Source organism: Neoarius graeffei, chromosome 8 (assembly GCF_027579695.1).
Source record: "Neoarius graeffei isolate fNeoGra1 chromosome 8, fNeoGra1.pri, whole genome shotgun sequence".
NCBI classification, from domain to species: Eukaryota; Metazoa; Chordata; class Actinopteri; order Siluriformes; family Ariidae; genus Neoarius; species Neoarius graeffei.
The window spans coordinates 60,062,511-60,083,946 of NC_083576.1; the positions used below are offsets into that span (position 1 = coordinate 60,062,511).

General features: G+C 38.4%; 1 protein-coding gene across 1 annotated transcript; it reads right to left on the bottom strand.

Annotated features, from left to right (window-relative positions):
* Positions 1-552: 552 nt before the first annotated feature.
* On the bottom strand, positions 553-20,975 carry stx5a (syntaxin 5A). The gene is made up of 11 exons (XM_060927942.1): positions 20,881-20,975; positions 19,948-20,177; positions 14,476-14,543; positions 12,113-12,168; positions 11,967-12,037; positions 10,182-10,298; positions 9,959-10,015; positions 9,731-9,812; positions 9,106-9,212; positions 8,739-8,860; positions 553-2,375 (listed from the first exon to the last, which is right to left on the bottom strand). Exons 2-11 carry the CDS (start codon positions 20,014-20,016, stop codon positions 2,216-2,218), a joined length of 909 nt encoding a protein of 302 aa, XP_060783925.1. The 5' UTR covers positions 20,017-20,177; positions 20,881-20,975; the 3' UTR covers positions 553-2,215.
* Positions 20,976-21,436: the final 461 nt, after the last annotated feature.

The following is a 21,436-nucleotide window of genomic DNA, read 5'->3' on the forward strand; positions in this document are numbered from 1 at the left end:
TTTTCGAAAAGAAAACAAAAAAACAAACAAAAATCCACTTTCAAAGCTGTTTCATAGTAACAAGGACCTTGACAGAAATGTAGTGGAGTAAAAAGTACGATATTTGTCTTTCAAATGTAGTGAAGTTAGTCATAAGTTCATCTCATCTCATTATCTCTAGCTGCTTTATCCTGTTCTACAGGGTCGCAGGCAAGCTGAAGCCTATCCCAGCTGACTACGGGCGAAAGGCGGGGTACACCCTGGACAAGTCGCCAGGTCATCACAGGGCTGACACATAGACACAGACAACCATTCACACTCACATTCACACCTACGGTCAATTTAGAGTCACCAGTTAACCTAACCTGCATGTCTTTGGACTGTGGGGGAAACCGGAGCACCCGGAGGAAACCCATGCGGACACGGGGAGAACATGCAAACTCCGCACAGAAAGGCCCTCACCAGCCACAGGGCTTGAACCCGGACCTTCTTGCTGTGAGGCGACAGCGCTAACCACTACACCACCATGCCGCTAGTCACAAGTTTCCAAAAAAAAATACTCAAGTACAGTACTCAAGTAAATGTACTTTATTACTGTCCACCTCTGCACATATACCAAAGATTGAAAGTTTGATTGAAACAGCTGAAACCTCAGTTTAGTGACTTTTTTTTTGAATATTTGTTTATAATTACTATACATAATTTCTCAAGCTCCGTATTAATAAAATGCTTATCCCACAGCAAAGAACTCTCAAATCTGATTGGTCAGAAGGTGTTGATTAATTTTCTATAACAATAACTCTGAAAGTAGTGCCTGCTGCAAGGCTAATCACAGGTTTATCTTCATGTCCTCAGTCACATACACTATCATTCTATTTGGTAACAGCTCGCTCACTGGGACCCGTATGGCAGATCACCACATTGTCTAACCTGTAATAATAAGCAGATGCGGTTATTGGAAAATAATCAATTTCAGGCCACATCACACCACCCTGTGGGCTTACATCAAGAACGTACAGGAAAGTTTTGTGTTAAACTACATACAGTAGTTGCTATAAACAAAGAAAAATAATTCAGTTTTGTAGATTTGTTTTTAATATGCAGATCCTTTCCAGAAATCACTTACTATATTCAGTTAGTTGAGGCAAGTAATTAAGCTAAAAAGAAAAAAAGTCAGGAAACATATTAAAAAAGTGTTCATTAAATAATATGCTACACATTGGGGCATGTAGAACTGAACCATCTAATGAAAGCACTGACTACGAAACTGAACATTGGGAGACTTGGGTCTTTCAGAATTTACTGCAGTTTGTTCCTCATAATATAAACCTGGGTATTTTGCAAACTCTGCATTTATAATGACGGAGTACCAAATGCAGTTTGATCCGAAGCTTATCACTTTACAACTTCACATTGTACTGTACTGTTTTAAAAGTAATGCTTTTGTTTTGGCTCATTTTATGGTTAAGTCACAAATAGTAAACAATGCACTAAAAACAAAGTCTTCATTTACACTATACAAAAGCGTAAAATCATGAGACAAGAATGCCTAGCTTGCTATCTGCTTTGGAAAATAAAAATTAGGAAAATAAGGAACTCTTAACAATTTACAGTATAAAGCCATTACAAGGCCATTATTAGTTTTATCAAAGGAATAATTCTCCTTTATACAAACAGGAGACAGGATGAAGCACATGTAAGATGGCAAGTTTATCACAGGGAGACCTGTACAAGTGATCATGTTAATTTATCGTAAAAGCAAGTCTTTCACATCATTCATGTTGTTATCACTGACTGCTGATAACACTGTCAGAAAAAAAAAAAAAATCTAAACCAGTTTGCAGAATCAAACCATTCGCAAAATTCGCCTTCTCCTGAAAGTAAGTATGGTAAGTGAAGGCTCAGTGTTTATAATGTATATGACTCAAGGTATGAAAGAAAAGACAAGAATCAAATCTGACATCACTCCCTGAATAGGGCAAGATGTTTCAAAACTGCCTTCATCAATCTATACAGAGAGCGAGACGACTAACCACACAAGTTTCTATAATTTATCTAACATTTTTCATTCTCAGTAAAAGCATACAAACACACAAATGGTACGATTTGTCCGCTCTTGTGGCAAAGTTACTGTTGTCCAGTCTACTTCATTTTTTTGCACATCGCCCAATAAGAGTCCATGGCTACTTCATGCCATCCACTTCTTAATCCCATCGTTCCTCATGATGCTTCCCTCTCAGGCAAGGAAAACCACAAAGATGATGAAGAAGACCACCAGTACGAGGAATATCTTAATCATGAGCCAGCGGTTGGAGGAGACGGACTGAAAGTATTTGAGGATCTCGGTGTGGGCCATTTCCACGTTCAGCTGAGTGTCCTCCACATTAGAATCAATCCTACAGAACAACAAGGAAAATTACCCTTGAGCAGTGTTCAATACAGATAAACATGAATATCCAAGTTTAATCGCACTTAATGCTAAATACTCTGTTATGCACATAAAATTGCACATTACAGGTAGACTCTATTTTTTTTTTTACACACACATACGTGTGTAAGTATGCATAAAAATAGTTTATAGGCCCTAAACTATTTTTATGCATACTTGTATTTAAAAAAAAAAAAAAAAATTATATATATACATTTTTTTTTAAATACAAGTATGCATAAATAGTTTAGGGCCTATAAACTATTTTTATGCATACTTGCACATGTATTATATATATATATATATATATATATATATATATATATATATATATATATATATATATATATGAATGAATGAGTGATTCCACGCTTATGGGTACTGAAATGGGGACATGAACTTATTTTTAAAAATTCACCTAAAACCATTTCTTTTTTTTACCATCAGGTCACAAAACATGTAATCTTTAATGAATGATATGTTAAAAGATAACTTTAATTTTCTGAGATGTAATAAAAACATATTTATATGCCAAAGTCAGAACGTAACAGAAGTGTTGTGGACATATATATTCTCAATTTTAACAATGTAGAATTACTTTTTGAAACATAGGAAGGTGATGTTTTAGCAAATATAATTAATAAACATGTGTAGTAGAATAAACATACACATTCTTTCAATAAGATTAACATGGTATATAGCTAGATTGTAATTAATTTGTAACAGACGCGAGATGGACAATCGTAACAGAAGTAATGTAACAGACATCATTTTGGAACTCATAGGCTTGACTTTGGCATATAAATGTTTTTATTACATCTCAGAAAATTAAAGTTATCTTTTAACATATCATTCATTAAAGATTACATGTTTTGTGACCTGATGGTAAAAAAAAAAAAAAGAAATGGTTTTAGGTGAATTTTTAAAAATAAGTTCATGTCCCCATTTCAGTACCCATAAGCGTGGAATCACTCATTTTTTTTAATATATATACATATATATATATATATATATATATACACACACACACACACACACAGAGTCTACCTGTAATGTGCAATTTTTCAATAAGGCAAATTTTCTATACTTTTTCACGGTAGATAATGCAAAATAGCCCTCGGTATTTAATCCTTCTTTTGTCTAATTTTTATTTCAGTTTTATTTATCTGTTTGACATTTTCTTGCTACTCTAACACACGAATTTCCCTGATGTGGGATGAATAAAGTGAATCTAATCTAAAATAAGCAAGGATAAATAATTCTAGCTATTGAATAGTAAAACATTACCCGATCTCGATTCCAAAATAATATTCTGATTCATTTTAGACTGTATTAATGAGGACTATTGGTTCATGAATGGCTTGCTTGAGAATCAAAGGATTTGGTTGTTTTTATTTCATTAGTACAATCCCTTAATGCTACTTAAAGGAGAACTGAAGTCATTTTTAAACTTGCTTTATTTCTTAATTAAAGTGTTATTCAATTACGTTTTCGGTTTTAGTAACCTTATCTCGTGACTCGTATTGGCAACTAATTGTAATTAAAATATTATACTTATCGGCCTATTCGGTTTTTAGCCATGTTGAATTTGGTTCGTTTGGTCCACGGCAGGCGTCGCTTATCCACGCGATCTTCACGAGACTTGTGCGAGACTTCGAAACGTGAAGTGTCAGCCAGGTGAAACAGGTTTTGAAACCTGTTTTCCAAACGAAATATTGCACAAAAACAAGTTTAAATGACGATTACTGCCTACTTTTTTTCAAACTTTCCTGACTGCTATCAGAACAAACAAAACTTCCGGCTTGATTACATCAGTATTCGAAAGAAGGCGCGCGCGTCTTTTGACAATGTTGGCCACTTTGATTTCCCCTGTATGTTTTACTTCCATCTTACGATGTCTCGCACAGGTCTCAACGAATCAAACACGCAACTTGCTATAGCAGTGACAAAATAGCTATCAAAAATGCATTCCTATATTTAATAAAATGAGATATAGAATTTTGATTCAAATTCAAATGCATTCAGTTCTCCTTTAAAAGACTGACATCTGCTTCAGAGGTGGACAAAACAGCACTGGCACCCATCAAGCCGATTCCACGTCCTGGTAATTAGTTTTCTATTTGCACTTCCATAGTTTAGCAACCAGGAAAAAAAAAAGAGGGAGGAGGAAAAAACCCTTCTTATTGACTTTTTCCAAAACAAACTTTCATTTTAGTATGTAGCCATGTTTAAACTTAACACTGGAACTTAAATATGTCCCCCGAAGCCTTCTGCACTATACAAATGGGCTGAACAGTGATCTAACTAGTCAAATGGTTTTAACTAGCTGGATTATTTAGCCTGTACGGATGACAGTCGATCTTTGCAGAATCATGAAATACGTAGGTATGTGCAAGCATGTAGAAAAGCGAACAAAAAGGGTCAAGCAACAGCAGTGCATCATACAACACTCCTGCCAGTAGAACACGCAGTCTCCTTGCAGTTTCACATAGGGATATAAGATAAAGCTAGCAAGCTGCAGATAATACATGCAATGGGAGGACAACATACCACAACTCGCAGCCAAAACGTTGGCCAAAAACTTGCCAAGGACAGACACAAAAAGGACAATGTGATACGTTTGAAAGGACAAGATGCTATGTTAGAAGAGGAAAATAACCACATGGTCATTTGTTAGTCTGTATTAGTCCACTTAAAAAGTAGATGGCCTTTCGATTTAATAAAAACCTATGAAATTTAGTCATTGTGATGCATGTTTATTTCTGCAATATATTAAAAAAAAAAAAAAAAAAAAACAGGCCATTCTGTGGCTGGAAAGTTATTTAATTTAAGGGGATTCCCTTGCAAATAATGTGCATGAAATTACTCGCTCACTTCGCACAGTCAAGCAGACAGAGGAAGTCTGTGCGCGCATGTGCAGGTTTACCTTGACTATGCACGGACAGTTCCATCATTCTGCTGCTTAACGAACAGCTGATCGATATTTATTAGTTTGGTCCTGCGTTTCCTTTCCTTCGTATATAACAACGTCTTTTCTTCTCGCTTTCCATTACTGTAGTCGTTCTTTCATGTTTCATTCACATACTCGCGTCCTCCATTTTTCTCTCCTGTTTCAAATGTGTATCCCACAATGCCTTGCGTGAACAGTGAAAGCCCAGCACGTGATGCATGACACAGTATCTTGAATTGAGTCGTGGTGAAGCAGGAAAAAAAATAGTGAATTTAGAGCCATGTGGCCCTCAATTCATTAACTGTTCTATTTTTAAATAAATAAATAAAAATTGAAAGTCTGTGATTCAAATTCAGTAGCTTTCGGCCCAGAAAAAAATTTAATTGGGCATCAGGGAAAATTCTTTTCATGACCTACACTTGAAAAATCTGAAAGGCAGTACAGCTTTAATTATCTAACTAGCTGCTGTGCATAAAAGTCATTACATTTCATTCAACTTTAACTTTGTATCCCAGTCAGTTTTCAGGCAGCCAAAAGCTGTTGAACGTACAAGGACACTAGAACTTTTACTTAAAAGGAATCTTCAGGATTTTTTTTTTTAACTTGGGCCTTATTTTCCCATCTTTTGGGTAACTTTTTTTTTTTAAACTAGGGACAAAAACCTGTTAAAATCAGCCCAGTATTGAGTTAGAACGCTATAACCATCAACTGCAAAACAGCTATATAATGTAATCCTATGGGGAAATTACCTGCATCAAAGTAAACCACTTGTTTTCGCCACTGGCCGGCTCAAAATGTTATTATAAAAGTGTCTGACAACATGGAAAGGATGCTTACAGAGATACACCTGCCTGTGTTTACCAAAATAACTAAAGAAACTGCAGACTGTGAATTGTAGTTCAAATCTGGACCCAAGTAGATAGGAAAATAAGGTTCAGTTAAACAAACAACTCTAACCAAAGGCAGGGTTTCCCATACATAGACCATTGTGTGGCGCAGCGCCACACAATGGATTCCTATCGCCCCACAATCAGACTCGCGATTTTGGAAAAAAAAAATAAATAAATTCCGTTGCGTATCGTTCTGTTCATTCATAGTGCTCTTTCTTCTCGTTCACGCGCGTGCACAGACAGACAGAGAGGCATGTACACAGGCCTGTCGTTGCCTGTTAGGCTAATTAAAAATAACACAGCCTTCCCGATTCGCCTTCCGACCCCTTATTTTAAACGGTAGCCTACGTCGTGCTTGTGATGAGCTTTATCATAGCCTTCTTGGCTTACAGGAAACGGACATCCCTGAGTCAGGCTATAAACCAATTTTGATGCATACAGTAGCAGCTTGACGCGAGGAACCGGCCTTATTGCATTATCCCGTTTATCCCGCTTAAGTTATTAATAATGGCTTGACATTTACAATAAACAAGGATTTCCCACTAGCCTAAATAAAGTGTTATATTCGCGGGGATGCCTAGTTGATGCTATCTGAAGCATAAAATCTGAATCAGAGATGCACCGATTGACCGACTGCCGATCAGAATCGGCTGATTTTCACGTGATCGGCCATGACCGGCGATCGGCTGGGCAAAATTAAAATATGCCGATTTTCTGCTGATCAAAACTTGTGTATCTCACAGAGATGAAAGTGGAAATACTCGCAATTCGCAACTAAAAAGACTGCAGCTACACTGGCAGCTTGAACATGCTTTGTAGTGCGATCATGTTGCGCTTGCACAGAACAGTGTCAGTCCTGCGCGCCTAACGAGCTCCAGCGCGCGCGCGCCGTTAACAACAACAAAAAAAAAAATTCACTATATTTGGATATCCAAATAGTGATTTTTTTTGTGTGCCAGATATTGGATGTGAAAAGAAGAAAATGTTTGTGGTTGTGTGAATTTCCCATTATAGAATTAATACGTTAGTCTATTAGATTTGTACAAAGAGAGAGAGAGGAAAAAAAAAATGTTTGTTTTACAACCTTGGTTGCACTTGATTCCATCGGAAATTACTCTACAAATACACATTTGACAAAGATGATAGAATGGCTATGGTACAAGTATGACTGGAAATTATTTTTGTATTTTGATACTGAATGAAGAAATGGGTTGTTCCATAAGGCATAAGTTTTCAGATCTAAATAGGCTTATGAAAGTGTGTTCCATAGCAGTAGGCAAATAATATATGAGGGGGAAGTTGTTTTTGTGCCAGATATTGGATGGGAAAAGAAAAAATGTTTGTGTGAATTTCCTATTTCAGGAATTAATATGTTAATGCCAAACATGAAGAAAGATTTTACAAAGAATGTCTTTGTTTGTTTTCAACCTTTGAGGTGTTGAAAATTTATTACTGAAAATCTGGCAGAATGTTCTATTAAAGAAAAGGTAAAAAGAAAATAGTCTGTGTGTGCTGTGAAGTGGCTTGAAAAAATGAAATCGGAATCGGCCAAAATCGGTATCTGCAGGTCACACTCCATGGAAAATCGGAATCGGCCCAAAAAATTGCAATCGGTGCAGCTCTAATCTGAATATTTTAAGAAACATCTTTATTAGCTTTATTGGCGAAGTAGATAAACCATCACTGCATCACTGATACGCACACACACTGGCAGCTGAATTAAATGTTCTGATAGGGCATGCAGGCTTTGCACCAATTAGGGTAATGCTTTTTCATTATTGTTAGTTGCCTTGGTGTTACCTTAAGTGGTTTCTTACATCTAATTATGATATTTTATTTTATTATTATTTTGTTGTTACATTATACTACATTTCATTTTAGTATTGGTTGAGGTAAGTGTTAAGTTCAATATTTAAAATAAAAACATCCAGCTTGTTTTATGCAATTTATTCCTTGAATGTCAACTAAAGAATGATTGAAAGATTGCCACCAAAAAGGCAAAAAACTAAGGTAAAAACTAAACTTTAACTTCAATTTTGGTGAGTAATTTTCATAAATTTAAAAGACAGGTTTTCCACCAACATCAAGCCCAGCAAACTAATGGCCGGCCCTGTAATGTAAAGTTGGGTCGAGGAATGAAACCAGGCAGGGTTCTGGGAAAAACTGTTTTAGCCGTCTTCTCTTAAAGAACTTAAAAGAATTTAGATTGAACTGAATAATCTCAAATGCTTCTTGTAGCTTTAAAATAGTCCCAGCAGGTGACTCTGAAGAAAAATACTGTATGTTTGAACACCGCCCGCTGTAAACACTTTGCATACACCCCAATGACCGACTCCACCGACCGCCACGACACCACCGCGCACGATTCCCTCATCGGTACAGTGGGGCACCACAAATTGCTACCTGGTCTGTGGGAAACACTGAAAGGGATAGCTAATAAATTTGTACTGAACACCACACAACATTATCCAAGCATTCTCCTCCTCCTCACCTCTGTACGGTCTCCTCCTGTTCTTTGACCATATGTGCCAGCTGTTGGAAGATAGAACCCAGCTCCACAATGGTGCTTTCAATGTTCTGCATGGTGTCTGCTCGACTCTGGATGTACGAGTCCTACACATGATGCCAAGGACCAAAAAAAGAAACGGAGTCACAAATTGATTTAAATCATGTATTTATATACACACACACACCATAATTAAAGAATATAGGAACAGTTATGACAGTCAGTACAAAGAACGTCTAAATAAGAGAGTGTCAATAAACCTAATCATCTAAAATAAAACGGCTACAATTAATTTTTGGCCAGCAATAAAGAGCATTTCAGAAGTGAAAAAAATCTGGACAGTGAATCACACCTGCTCATCAATGAGCTGCAGTTGGAGGGGATTGGCTTTTGAATCCATGTCAATGGCCACGTCACTGCCAAGGCTTCTAGACTCATCTTGCATCAATACTGAGCTATCTGAAAAGAAAAGATCAGAACAGTTCTATTAATCTCATTATCTCTAGCCGCTTTATCCTGTTCTACAGGGTCGCAGGCAAGCTGGAGCCTATCCCAGCTGACTACGGGCGAAAGATGGGGTACACCCTGGACAAGTCGCCAGGTCATCACAGGGCTGACACATAGACACAGACAACCATTCACACTCACATTCACACCTACGGTCAATTTAGAGCCACCAGTTAACCTAACCTGCATGTCTTTGGACTGTGGGGGAAACCGGAGCACCCGGAGGAAACCCACGCGGACACGGAGAACATGCAAACTCCACACAGAAAGGCCCTCGCCGGCCACGGGGCTCGAACCCGGACCTTCTTGCTGCGAGGCGACAGCGCTAATCACTACACCACTGTGCTGCCCCAGTTCTATTAATTAATCTATTAATAAAACTCAGTCCTTTGTGTATTAATATGCGCAAAAGGTCTGCGGAGATTATTTCCTTTCTGAAGGCTTAAAACTGCAGCGGTTTGTCAACTTACTGAAGTTGTTGGCGAGCAGAGGTGAGGCGGACACTGGCGCCTGGGAGAACTGTTCTCTTCTGCTGCGCTGCTGCTTGAGATTCTACACAGAGAGAAGCGCACATATCAAGACAAGTCAGTCAACAACACTTCTCAGGTTAGGGAAATATGAGGGAGGGACAGATGCATGAAAAATGCTACATGTTCCAAGCATGCGAGTGAAATAACCAACGAGTAAATAAACTTTACCTCTGTTCTCACTTCCAACACGGACTTGAAATCGTTAGACATCGAAGCCAACTTGGACTGCAAACATTAGAACAGAGGACAGTTTACTTCCGTGCAATGCAGGATGCTTCTGTTGTATTTGTACGTGTTTCAGCAGGATAACCGTTCTTGTCAACGTGAATCAAACACAACAGATGATAATCAATAAAGAAGTTTGCAGAGATGATCAGACAAGACTTCTTACTTGGAGGGAGACAACAATCGTGTTGGAATGTGACTGAATGTGGCGCCCATTTTGTCCACTTCGGGAGCGCACCAAGTCTTGCAGCTGTGCTATCTGTTTATTTAAACTGTTGATGTCCTGAAACAGAAACACACTTTTTTTTTCTCCCCGCAAATAACCAACTTGCCCATTTGAGTTTTTCTGGAAAAGGTTTAAAATATCTTAGATAAAACTTTATTGATCCCTTTGGGAGGGTTCCTTAAGCATTGACAACTCTTTGGACTTCTTACAGCAACAGATTCCAAAGGTAAGTATTACACTTCAACTCTAGCCCTTTTACCTGGTTACTTGTAAGTGGAATAAGTCAGGGAGAATGTACAGTGAGCCGGTCATTATTGTAAAACCAACCCCAACAGGGTGATGCAGGACTCTGACATGAAGTGGAGGGGTCTTGAATTCCTCTAAAGGGGTTTATTTTGCGATAATGATCGGCTTGCTGTACATTATCCTGCTTATAACATGGACACTAACTAAAGAAATCGATATATTAATTTAAAAATTGTATTGCTTCCACTAATGACATGGTCCACAGCAACAGTGTGAGGGGGAAAAAAATAAAAATAAAAAATTTCAGACTGCTAAATGCCATAATTGACCAATCAGAACTGAGTATTCAAATGATCCGTGTAATAATAAGGGAATAATGCACATTATTCTGTCCACATCCACTGGATATGAGCAATCGCACACTCTGACTGGCTACTAGCTCAGACCATGAGTAGAAAAAAAACAAAAACAAAATGGCAGCTTTGTTATCAAGTATTTAAAAGAAACAAACGGCTAAAAAAATAATTCCACACTCCAGCCCAGTCAGTGATGGTAACGCACCTTTAAACAGGTTTGCCAAACGCCAAAAAACAACAAAATCAAAATGGCGGCGTGTTGCTAAACCAACAGAGGATGAAATAAACACACACCCTGCAAAAAAAGAGCAATATTTACATTCTAAGGAGAAATTGTCAGATGTTTTGTACAAAGTTTACATTTATCGAATTTGCAAAAAAAAAATGCTAAGTTTCTCAAAATCCAGTGAATGCGGATAGACAAACATTTATTTGACTCCGTCTCATCATACATGGCTTATAGCCAACTCAGTGCTACACGTCTTGTCAACCATCAGCTCATGTATGACTTGATTTCGTGGAATAACTTACTTAGTTCCAGTCCACTAATTTACTTGGTTGAGCATTATTCCAAGAGTGTCTACATTTCCTAAAATTGCACTGGGATGCTACTACATTAGTGTTAGCGGCATCATAGACATGTCAAGCAATATTCTTTACGAATATAATTTAATTAAAATATGAAAGCTCGTCCGATGAAGACAGAGGGAAAAAGGGATGCCAATTTCATCTAAAGCACTTTTAACAGGCATTTACAAAATCAATATGAGCTAGCTAGCTCGCTCGCTGAAGGGCTAAAAAGTGTGTGTGTGTGGGGCTTCTTCAGGATCTATTTATTGTCTTTGAAGAATCAGTGACTTGATGTTAAGTTCTTGTTTGTAGACTGTTGTATAAAAGCAACATCAAACTCACAATCAGGCGGCTGTAATGAATACTACCTACAGCGAACCGCAGCCGTGCTGATTCAGTATAACCGCACTCTTGGTCATGTGATATTGCGTTATTAATGAAAGTCTGCACTTTGAGCTCAGTCAGTATTTATTTTGAACTTCTATATACTTCTGTGTGTCAACATCCAATTCTCTATAGACTTGACTTGAAAATTTTATGAATGACCTCTGACCTGCTTTATAATGTAGGTCAACTCTTCGATCTCCACAGACTTGTCATCAAACAGAGATTTCCTTTTGGCCACTGAAAAATGAGGAGGGTTACTCAAGATCATAAAGCCTACTGACACAGTGCAGGCAATTTCAGCCAAGTACTTACAAATTGTGAGCTTTTCCAGTTTAGCAAACGTGTTACTCAAGTCTTTTCCAATTCTCCTAAGAAACACAAACGTAGAGGGAATTAAAACACAGAAAATGGTAAGAGCTACAGTACCAGCCAAAAAAAGTTTGGACACCCCTTCTCATTTATCGTTTTTTGTTGTTTTTTCCCTTTATTTTGACTATTTTCTACACTGTAGAACAATACTGAAGACATCAGTTTTTACCCCCAGTGTGACAAGCAGGTGTGTGACAAGCGGGTGCGTGACCAGCACCTTCATGGCTGCAGGGGCGGATGGCTGTTTGCTTGTGCTGGATTACCTCCTCCCCTCCCCCCCTTAAGTCCCATGTTTAAAGTGTACTTGTGTTGCTGTGTGCTTATGCAAAGGTTTTTTAAATGTTCCCACACTGTACTCCTGACAGGAGCATAGTGTGTGTGCGCGTGTGTGGGGGGTTCCCTCATCTCTCCTCATGTTGTGTTTCCTTTTTATCTTTATCCCTGTCTTCCTGTCCTGTCTACCCTATGTCAATTGTATGTTGTATATGTACGGACAGGTTGACAGCTAATTTCGCTGGTACATGTGACTAGTGACAAAGGGCATCATCATCAAAACTATGAAGTAACATTTGGAACATACCGTATTTTCCGGACTATACGTCGCTCCGGAGTTTAAGTCGCATCAGCCAAAAAATGCATTATGAAGACGAAAAAAAAAAACCATATATACGTTGCACCGGACTATAAGTCGCACTTTTTTGAAGGGTTATTTTATCCATAGAATCTGTGATTGTATCTGATAAGCGGCGCGTGGTTACTGCGCGACTGCATTGTTTATTTAATAAACGAACAGCTGAGCAGTGATAACGCGCCCTTTGCCCTGTAAGTAGCCTAGTCTGATTATTTTAAATATCTACTACTATCTTTAATACTATCACTATCGTTATTACTAATAGCCTATATTATTATTATAACTAATATTAGTAGCCTATTACTGATGCATTAATCAGTTTGCTTTTAGATTATTTTTACCGGTAGGGCTTATTATCGCCCCATGGCTCTTTCATCTGTGTTATTAAAGCTGTAGTCATCATCGAGGAGAGTCATTCTTCATTTTTGTCGAATTTTATTTCATTAAATCAGAGGTCAAGTAGGCTATAGGTATATCATCTCCAAAGACAACCGTCTAGTGAAAAAAAAAAAAAAAACGCTTTTAAATACCCTACTTAAATCCTTAAAAAGAGTAATTTAACTCATGTCTTGTGTGATCTGATCTCCAATGGTGAAATAAACCGGTTGTGATATGAGTAGTCTGTTATTTTAGAAGATAAATTTAATATATAATTTAATATATAGCCTAATAAAAATAATATTTTATAACATATCACGACATATTACTGTCTGTAACTGTTCGTCACTAAAGCGTTTTCTAAGATCATAATGTCTGATATATATTTTTTTTTTTACACACACAATAAGCGCGTGTGCGTAAAGTAATAGTAAACCACCCCCCACCTTTTTTTTGAGTCGCCGGACCCACCCACCTCCTGCGTTCCAGGACCTCCCACTTCACAAATTAAGCACTGCCTAAAATCATTACATAACTTATTTAAATAACTATAGGCCTATCATTAATAATAAAACACAGGTCAATCAAGTTTATCAAGCTGGCGATTTCACTCCAAATCAGCAAATCCATTGAATTCCTCATCCTCGGTGTCGCTTCTGAACAACTCTGCCAACTCCAGCGGCAGACGAAGCGCCGTTTCCTCTTCTTCTGCGTGGCTGTCGTCAGACTCAGCATCAGCTCCAGTTATTCCGCGGTGAAAAAAAAACAACAAACACATATATACGTCGCACCGGAGTATAAGTCGCATGGCCAGCCGAACCATGAAAAAAAGTGCGACTTATAGTCCGAAAAATACGGTATATGGAATTAAGTGTTAAAAACATTACATATTTTAGATTCTTCAAAGTAGCCAGCTTTTACCTTGACGCTTTGCACACTATTGGCATCATCTTAACCAGCTTCATGACGTAGTCACCTGGAATACTTTCCAATTAACTGGTGTGTCTCGTCAAAAGTTAATTAGTGGAATTTCTTACCTTTTTAATGTGTTTGAGATCAAAAAGTAAATAGTAAATAATAAAAACACAGTAAATAGCCCTATTCCACAACTGTAGTCATTCATGTCAAAAACTGCTCAAGTAAAGAGAAACGACATCCATCGTTACTTTAAGACATTAAGTGTCTTAATAGAAATAAAGAAAAAACACTGAACGAGAAGGTGTCCAAACTTTTACCTGGTACTGTATATCAAATTTGTCAAAAAAATAAAATGCATTTATACATTTACAAATCTTACTTTGCCATGAGTGTGAAGTCACTCCGCTGCTTAAGAGCATTATGGTTGGGTTTTGCCAGTGGACCATTCTGTAAAATGGAGAAAAACAGTAATATAACTGAGGATGTATTAAAATATCCAACATATTGTACAGTGGAATAATTAAACAGCCTTCTTCTGAACTGAAGAATGCTAAAATTGGGTAACATTAGGATCACCAAAGTAAATAACACCATAACATTTCTGCTTGAATATTTCCTAGGAATAGAAACTAAAGAGAATGCGTCACTGCTTGAAATGCTACAAAACATTCCATGACCATTAATAAGCAACTAAAGCAACATGAGAACTACTTCATGGCATTAAACAGGTTTAGAAGTTTAAATATGAAACCGATGGCACAAAAGTTACAGAGCAACCTGTGTCATGTCCTCAGCAGAACATGACAAAGGATCACATTACATAACATACGAATACCGAAGGACGACAACTGTTTTCATATCAGAGGGACCAACATTGTGACAAACAAAGCAATCCGAACAAGCGGAAACAAAATACAGAATTTACACAAAAATCCTAATGTGTGCAAGTTTGGTTAAAATAGATAGATTCAAAAGGGGAAAAATTACCTTCAGTGCTTGTGCACATACATTTGTGTCAATGTGAAATAACACAACCCAGTCAGTTTCTTTTGTGCTGCCTATTTTAGAAAACACGCCCTTCAACAAGCCGTTCAAATCCGGCTCCTTTTCCTATGTCACAAGGGGAGCTCATTAGAATTATGCCACTCCCTCATCAGAGTATCTCCACTCATGGATTGAGAACCGTCTTTGCAAAAGAATATTCGTGAAGAAAGTGCGACCTGGTTGGCTGTCGGGTGTGGAGGGTGGGTTTAGCAGCGGCTCATTATTTAAAGGAACAGTTGCTCAAATCTGCCATTTTGAACAGGGCTGTTTGGACAGGGTGAGAAGGAAGCTGTGGGGCTTTATCCTTGTGGTATTTTGACCAAAGCATGTCACAGACATTTAATTAAGACCTCAGGGAACCATGTCACCTTGTGGAAAAGGGGGAGATCACATTTGAAAACATTTTAAAAGTGAGCTACGCAAAACTAAAAAGTAATCAACTGATCGACATATTCTTCAATAACCAGAGACCGCAGTCTTGTCCCTTTCTGCTGTTTCACAGACGCAAGGCTTGTGAGCACGATCAGAAACAAGTACATGTCTTTCACATCCCACATCCCTGTACTCATTCAACATTAGTAACCGTTGTATCCTAGTCAGGGTCACGGTGGTTTAACGATCAAAGGCAAAGGTTTTCAATTTATGCACATCTGAAACTTTATATGTTAAAAAACCCTCTGTAATTTTCTTCTGGTCCCAAGAAGTATTGTTAATACGCAATAACTAAAATAAGTTAGCGCGGATCGCGGCGAATTTCTGCTCGGCGATTTTCGTGACCGCTTGACTCGTTACGTCATTCAAGATAAACAAATTGCCTGAGTTGAGTCCACTTCCGTTTAACGGATTGCCGTTTGGCTTGAGTACAGACGTGCGTTTGGGAATTTCCAAAGAAAAACCATGCCTTAATGTTGCACAGTGAACTGTAACAACGGGACCGGTTCAGGAAGAAGTTTTTACCTTTTTTCGAGAGAGAAGAGGCAGAGAGAGTGGATTGTGCGCATGAAGCGAGAGGGTTGGCTTTTTCCGAAAGAAGAGAAGAGGCAGAGAGAGTGGATTGTGCGCGTGAAGCGAGAGGGTTGGCTTTTTCCGAAAGAGAAGAGGTAGAGAGAGTGGATTGCACACGTGAAGCGAGAGGGTTGGTAGCCGGGTAAATACGCCACTCTGTGCTCCGATCACTTCGACGACGATTCATTTTTGAAGAATCCCCATCTGTTGGAGAGTTTAGGTGTTAGCGTCGGACAGAGAAGGCTCAAACCTGACGCTGGTCCAAAAAAAATTCAAACACAAATCAAGCAGTCAAAGAAGAAATGGACCAGCAACGCTCAAGCAAAAAGGAGAAGATTGGAGGTAAACATTTGTACTTTTTTCATTTAAATGCTCGGTAGTTGGGGAAAAAAAAAAAAAAAAATCATTGACAGATGAGATGTCAGGCCCAATATATTGACATTAGCCTGCCATCCGTGGCATTTCCCAATGTGGCCTACCGGTGCACTGTCAAGTAATCGTTACCTATATCCACTAGGGAGGGCAGTTTAATTATTCTTCAAAAGGGCTCTTATTTAGTATTATGCCGAAAGTAAGAATTTATTATAACTACCAGGATAAATCGTTTGGGCGCGAGTCTTGTTGAGGTCCGGGGTTACCGCAATCAGAGTCGGCCGAGTCACTGTCCGATTCCGAGGCCGCACAGTCAAACCAGTGAGCCACATTCATAGATTGCTTCGCAACAGCCACAAGTTCATACATATATGGTTTCACCTCTCGATATTCAATTTGGAAAGTTCCTACTTCAAAATCACTATCGCTTTCAGACATTTTACACAACCTCTCACGACCAAAGTCCGTACACGTGTGCCCAGTTCGCAAGTAAACACAGAACTGCTCCCAGTCTGTTTGCCTTGAATGACGTCACGACGACGGCCCCCTGGCGATAAAAGTGCGCATAAGTGAGATGTAAACAACCCTTCGGAACTTGCGCAAACCAGTATATTTTAATCATTTTATTCAATATTAGGGTGCAAATTAGACACCAGGAAGATTGAATTAGCTTTTTGGGTCGTTCTTCTAGAAAATAAAGTTGATATTCTACGTTCCACCTCTGACCCTTGCCTATGACCTTTAAGTAACTAATTTGCTTATATTTTGACAAATTGAACCAGCCAATGTATTCATCTGAAAATATGCCAGATTGATCAAGTGCATCTGTGGGAGCAGGCAGGACTGGGAATATTACTTCTTATGAGGGGAGAGGAGGAAAGAGGAAGGAGGAGAGGGGAAAAAAAAAAAAAAAACACACCCTCCACATCACTACAAGCAAGAAAGAGTCAAAAATATCAGGCATTCTATCATGACAGGTACCATTTAAATTAAAAATATGCAGTACAGTAAACTGTGAGGTTTCCAAATAAATAAATAATTAGTTTATACTTTTTATTTATAGCCTAGAAAAGTAAAACACAAAAGGAAGAAAAAGAGTGGGTGGATAGTAAATGGCATTTATATTATGGAAAAGATAATTTTTTTCCCTCTTCATCTTCAGAAAAATGTGTTTATTCAATTAAGGCCCAAGTAGGTTAAATATACAAAGCCCTTATGGACAGATTTTGTGGAGGTATTGAACGAATGACCATGTAAGGTTTTATTCTATTCAAGCAAGCCGCATTAACTTTTATTTTCTCACAAATCTCCCCTGATATGCTTTCCATTGCACATGCATGCTGTTTGTGTGTGTGATTTAGTCAGCCACCAATTGTGCAAGTTCTCCCACTTAAAAAGATGAGAGAGGCCTGTAATTTTCATCATAGGTACACTTCAACTATGAGAGACAGAATGGGGGGAAATAATCCAGGAAGTCACATTGTAGGATTTTTAATGAATTAATTGGTAAATTCCTCGGTAAAATAAGTATTTGGTCACCTACAAACAAGCAAGATTTCTGGCTCTCACAGACCTGTAACAACTTCTTTAAGAGGCTCCTCTGTCCTCCACTCGTTACCTGTATTAATGGCACCTGTTTGAACTCGTTATCAGTATAAAGGACACCTGTCCACAACCTCAAACAGTCACACTCCAAACTCCACTATGGCCAAGACCAAAGAGCTGTCAAAGGACACCAGAAACAACATTGTAGACCTGCACCAGGCTGGGAAGACTGACTCTGCAATAGGTAAGCAGCTTGGTGTGAAGAAATCAACTGTGGGAGCAATTATTAGAAAATGGAAGACATACAACACCACTGATAATCTCCCTCGATCTGGGGCTCCACGCAAGATCTCACCCTGTGGGGTCAAAATGATCACAAGAACGGTGAGCAAAAATCCCAGAACCACACGGGGGGACCTAATGAATGACCTGCAGAGAGCTGGGACCAAAGTAACAAAGGCTACCATCAGTAACACACTACACCGCCAGGGACTCAAATCCTGCAGTGCCAGACGTGTCCCCCTGCTTAAGCCAGTACATGTCCAGGCCCGTCTGAAGTTTGCTAGAGAGCATTTGGATGATCCAGAAGAGGATTGGGAGAATGCCATATGGTCAGATGAAACCAAAATAGAACTTTTTGGTAAAAACTCAACTTGTTGTGTTTGGAGGAGAAAGAATGCTGAGTTGCATCCAAAGAACACCATACCTACTGTGAAGCATGGGGGTGGAAACATCATGCTTTGGGGCTGTTTTCCTGCAAAGGGACCAGGACGACTGATCCGTTTAAAGGAAAGAATGAATGGGGCCATGTATCGTGAGATTTTGAGTGAAAACCTCCTTCCATCAGCAAGGGCACTGAAGATGAAACGTGGCTGGGTCTTTCAGCATGACAACGATCCCAAACACCACCCGGGCAACGAAGGAGTGGCTTCGTAAGAAGCATTTCAAGGACCTGGAGTGGCCTAGCCAGTCTCCAGATCTCAACCCCATAGAAAATCTTTGGAGGTATTTAAAAGTCTGTGTTGCCTAGCGACAGCCCCAAAACATCACTGCTCTAGAGGAGATCTGCATGGAGGAATGGGCCAAAATACCAACAACAGTGTGTGCAAACCTTGTGAAGACTTACAGAAAACGTTTGACCTCGGTCATTGCCAACAAAGGGTATATAAAGTATTGAGATGAACTTTTATTATTGACCAAATACTTATTTTCCACCATAATTTGCAAATAAATTCTTTAAAAATCAGAGTGTGATTTTTCTGGATTTTTTTTTTCTCATTTTGTCTCCTAGTTGAGGTATACCTATGATAAATTACAGGCCTCTCATTTTTTTAAGTGGGAGAACTTACACAATTGGTGACTGACTAAATACTTTTTGGCCCCACTGTATGTATATTTAAAAAAAAAAAAATCACCCACTTAAGCTCTCAAATTGTACAAAACTCTTACATCCTGCTTTTTATATATATTTTTTCATGTTCTTTCCATTTAAAAAAAAAAAAATCCAGATTGAAGAAAAATGGAACTGCTTGTCTTCACGTATTTTTTTGTAATGAAATTCAAGGTAAAGTCAAGGAAAGACTGCTGTCCCAAAATAAAAAAACTAATAGCTTAACATTTTAAAGATTAAAACCGTAGAAAATTATCAAAAGCAAATATTTATAATATATATATCTCGGGTGTCTCCCAAAAAAAGGTGTATTAAGTATCACGAGACATTTGTAACAATATCAATATTACTGTACGTCACCCAAAGTACTTCGGTTAAACCCTGAATGTTTGCACTTTGTCACACTGACAGGTCTATTCACGATGGAATCTTGGATTCTGTGAAATGCTCTATATTTAACGAGCTTTGGGCAGGACAATGAGCTTCGTGTCCTACCTGTATCTGTCTCCCCTGCAGAGACTTGCAGGCAGACTGGAACTCCAGGGTACGATCCCTGCAAGTCATGATACTGGAAACCACAGTGAGGTGTACTGGTAATTCCCAAAAGTCCAAAGTAAACACCTCTACGGTGGTTTATTGTGATTTAAAGACAGAACTACTGAACAGGCAGAGGGTCACTAGGAACTTGGTAGAGATGAGCGCTCCTGAACAATCCCCAGCTTCATCTGTGGGGGGGGGGGGAAAGGGGTCATGGTTAATAAGTGTGTAATATGTTAAAGCACATATTTTATTAAGGTAATCTTTGGCTCTAAACTTCGCACTAAATCAGTTAGATCACAGAAGCTGGGAATGTTATGTGAGGATCAAATACCTACATTTCAGCAGCTATTTGAAAAATCGACAGTTTTGGAAGCGAGAAGCTTCCAGCTCATTCGGACAATTGTATAATTAGGAAAGCTGATACGACCTAGGTGACAAAATGTCGGGATAAGTTTAACTCCTTTTTTGACACTAGTGTCAAATTTATATAACTAACAAACAATAATCATACATGGTAAAAAAGCTAACACCAAAAATGTTTAGTGACGAAGGCTCGGTTAAAATACCTGGGATGTCGCCCAAATTACTCCCTACCGCCCACAGAGTGCACTACATAGAGGCGAAGAGGCGTTATACATTAAACACATCATATCCTATGTAGTGCACATGTATAGGGAACACGGTCCTATTCGAGACATCCACTGAGAAAGTGAAATAATGCTAGCTTTCGAGCTACGTAGCTTCGTTAGCTTGTCAGCTGGTTAGCTTTGTTTGCTAACAGAAAGACTCGACAAAAGTTCCAGTTACACGGAATGTAATATAACAAGAATTAAAGTTATTTAATAAAAACACCAACACAATTAAAACAAACCGTATACGTTTACTTACTGTTAATTCGAAAATATGTCGCTTTTCCGAAATGCCGACAGATTCAGAGGTAGCCGTTTCCGTGCTGACAGGTTCCGGTGTGTGACGTCTTTGCCACGTCCACCACTACGCATGCGCTCTGAACTCTCCCAGAGCCTGACTAATGACGTCAACGAAATGGAAAAATGTGTGGGCGTGTCTTTCTCCTCAAGTATCTTAGGATTGTCACAGACAAAGAGAATTTTAACATTTCAACTCTAATTCCTCACAGCAAAGATTTAATCTTACTTAATTTAAAAGACCATATCTGATGATGTTTTGGTCTCCAAATTCAAGGGTCTATGTAGATTTAACAACAAGAACCCCTTCTTTATCACACATACTAGTGCATCTCAAAAAATTAGAATATTGTGAAAAAGTTCAATATTTTCCATCAGTTATTTAAGAAAGTGAAAATGTTATATATTATAGACTCATTACACATAAACTAAAATGTTTCAAGCATTTTTCTATTTTAATTTTAATCAGTATGGCATACAGTACAAAAACATAAAAAAAATCTCAAAATATTAGAATA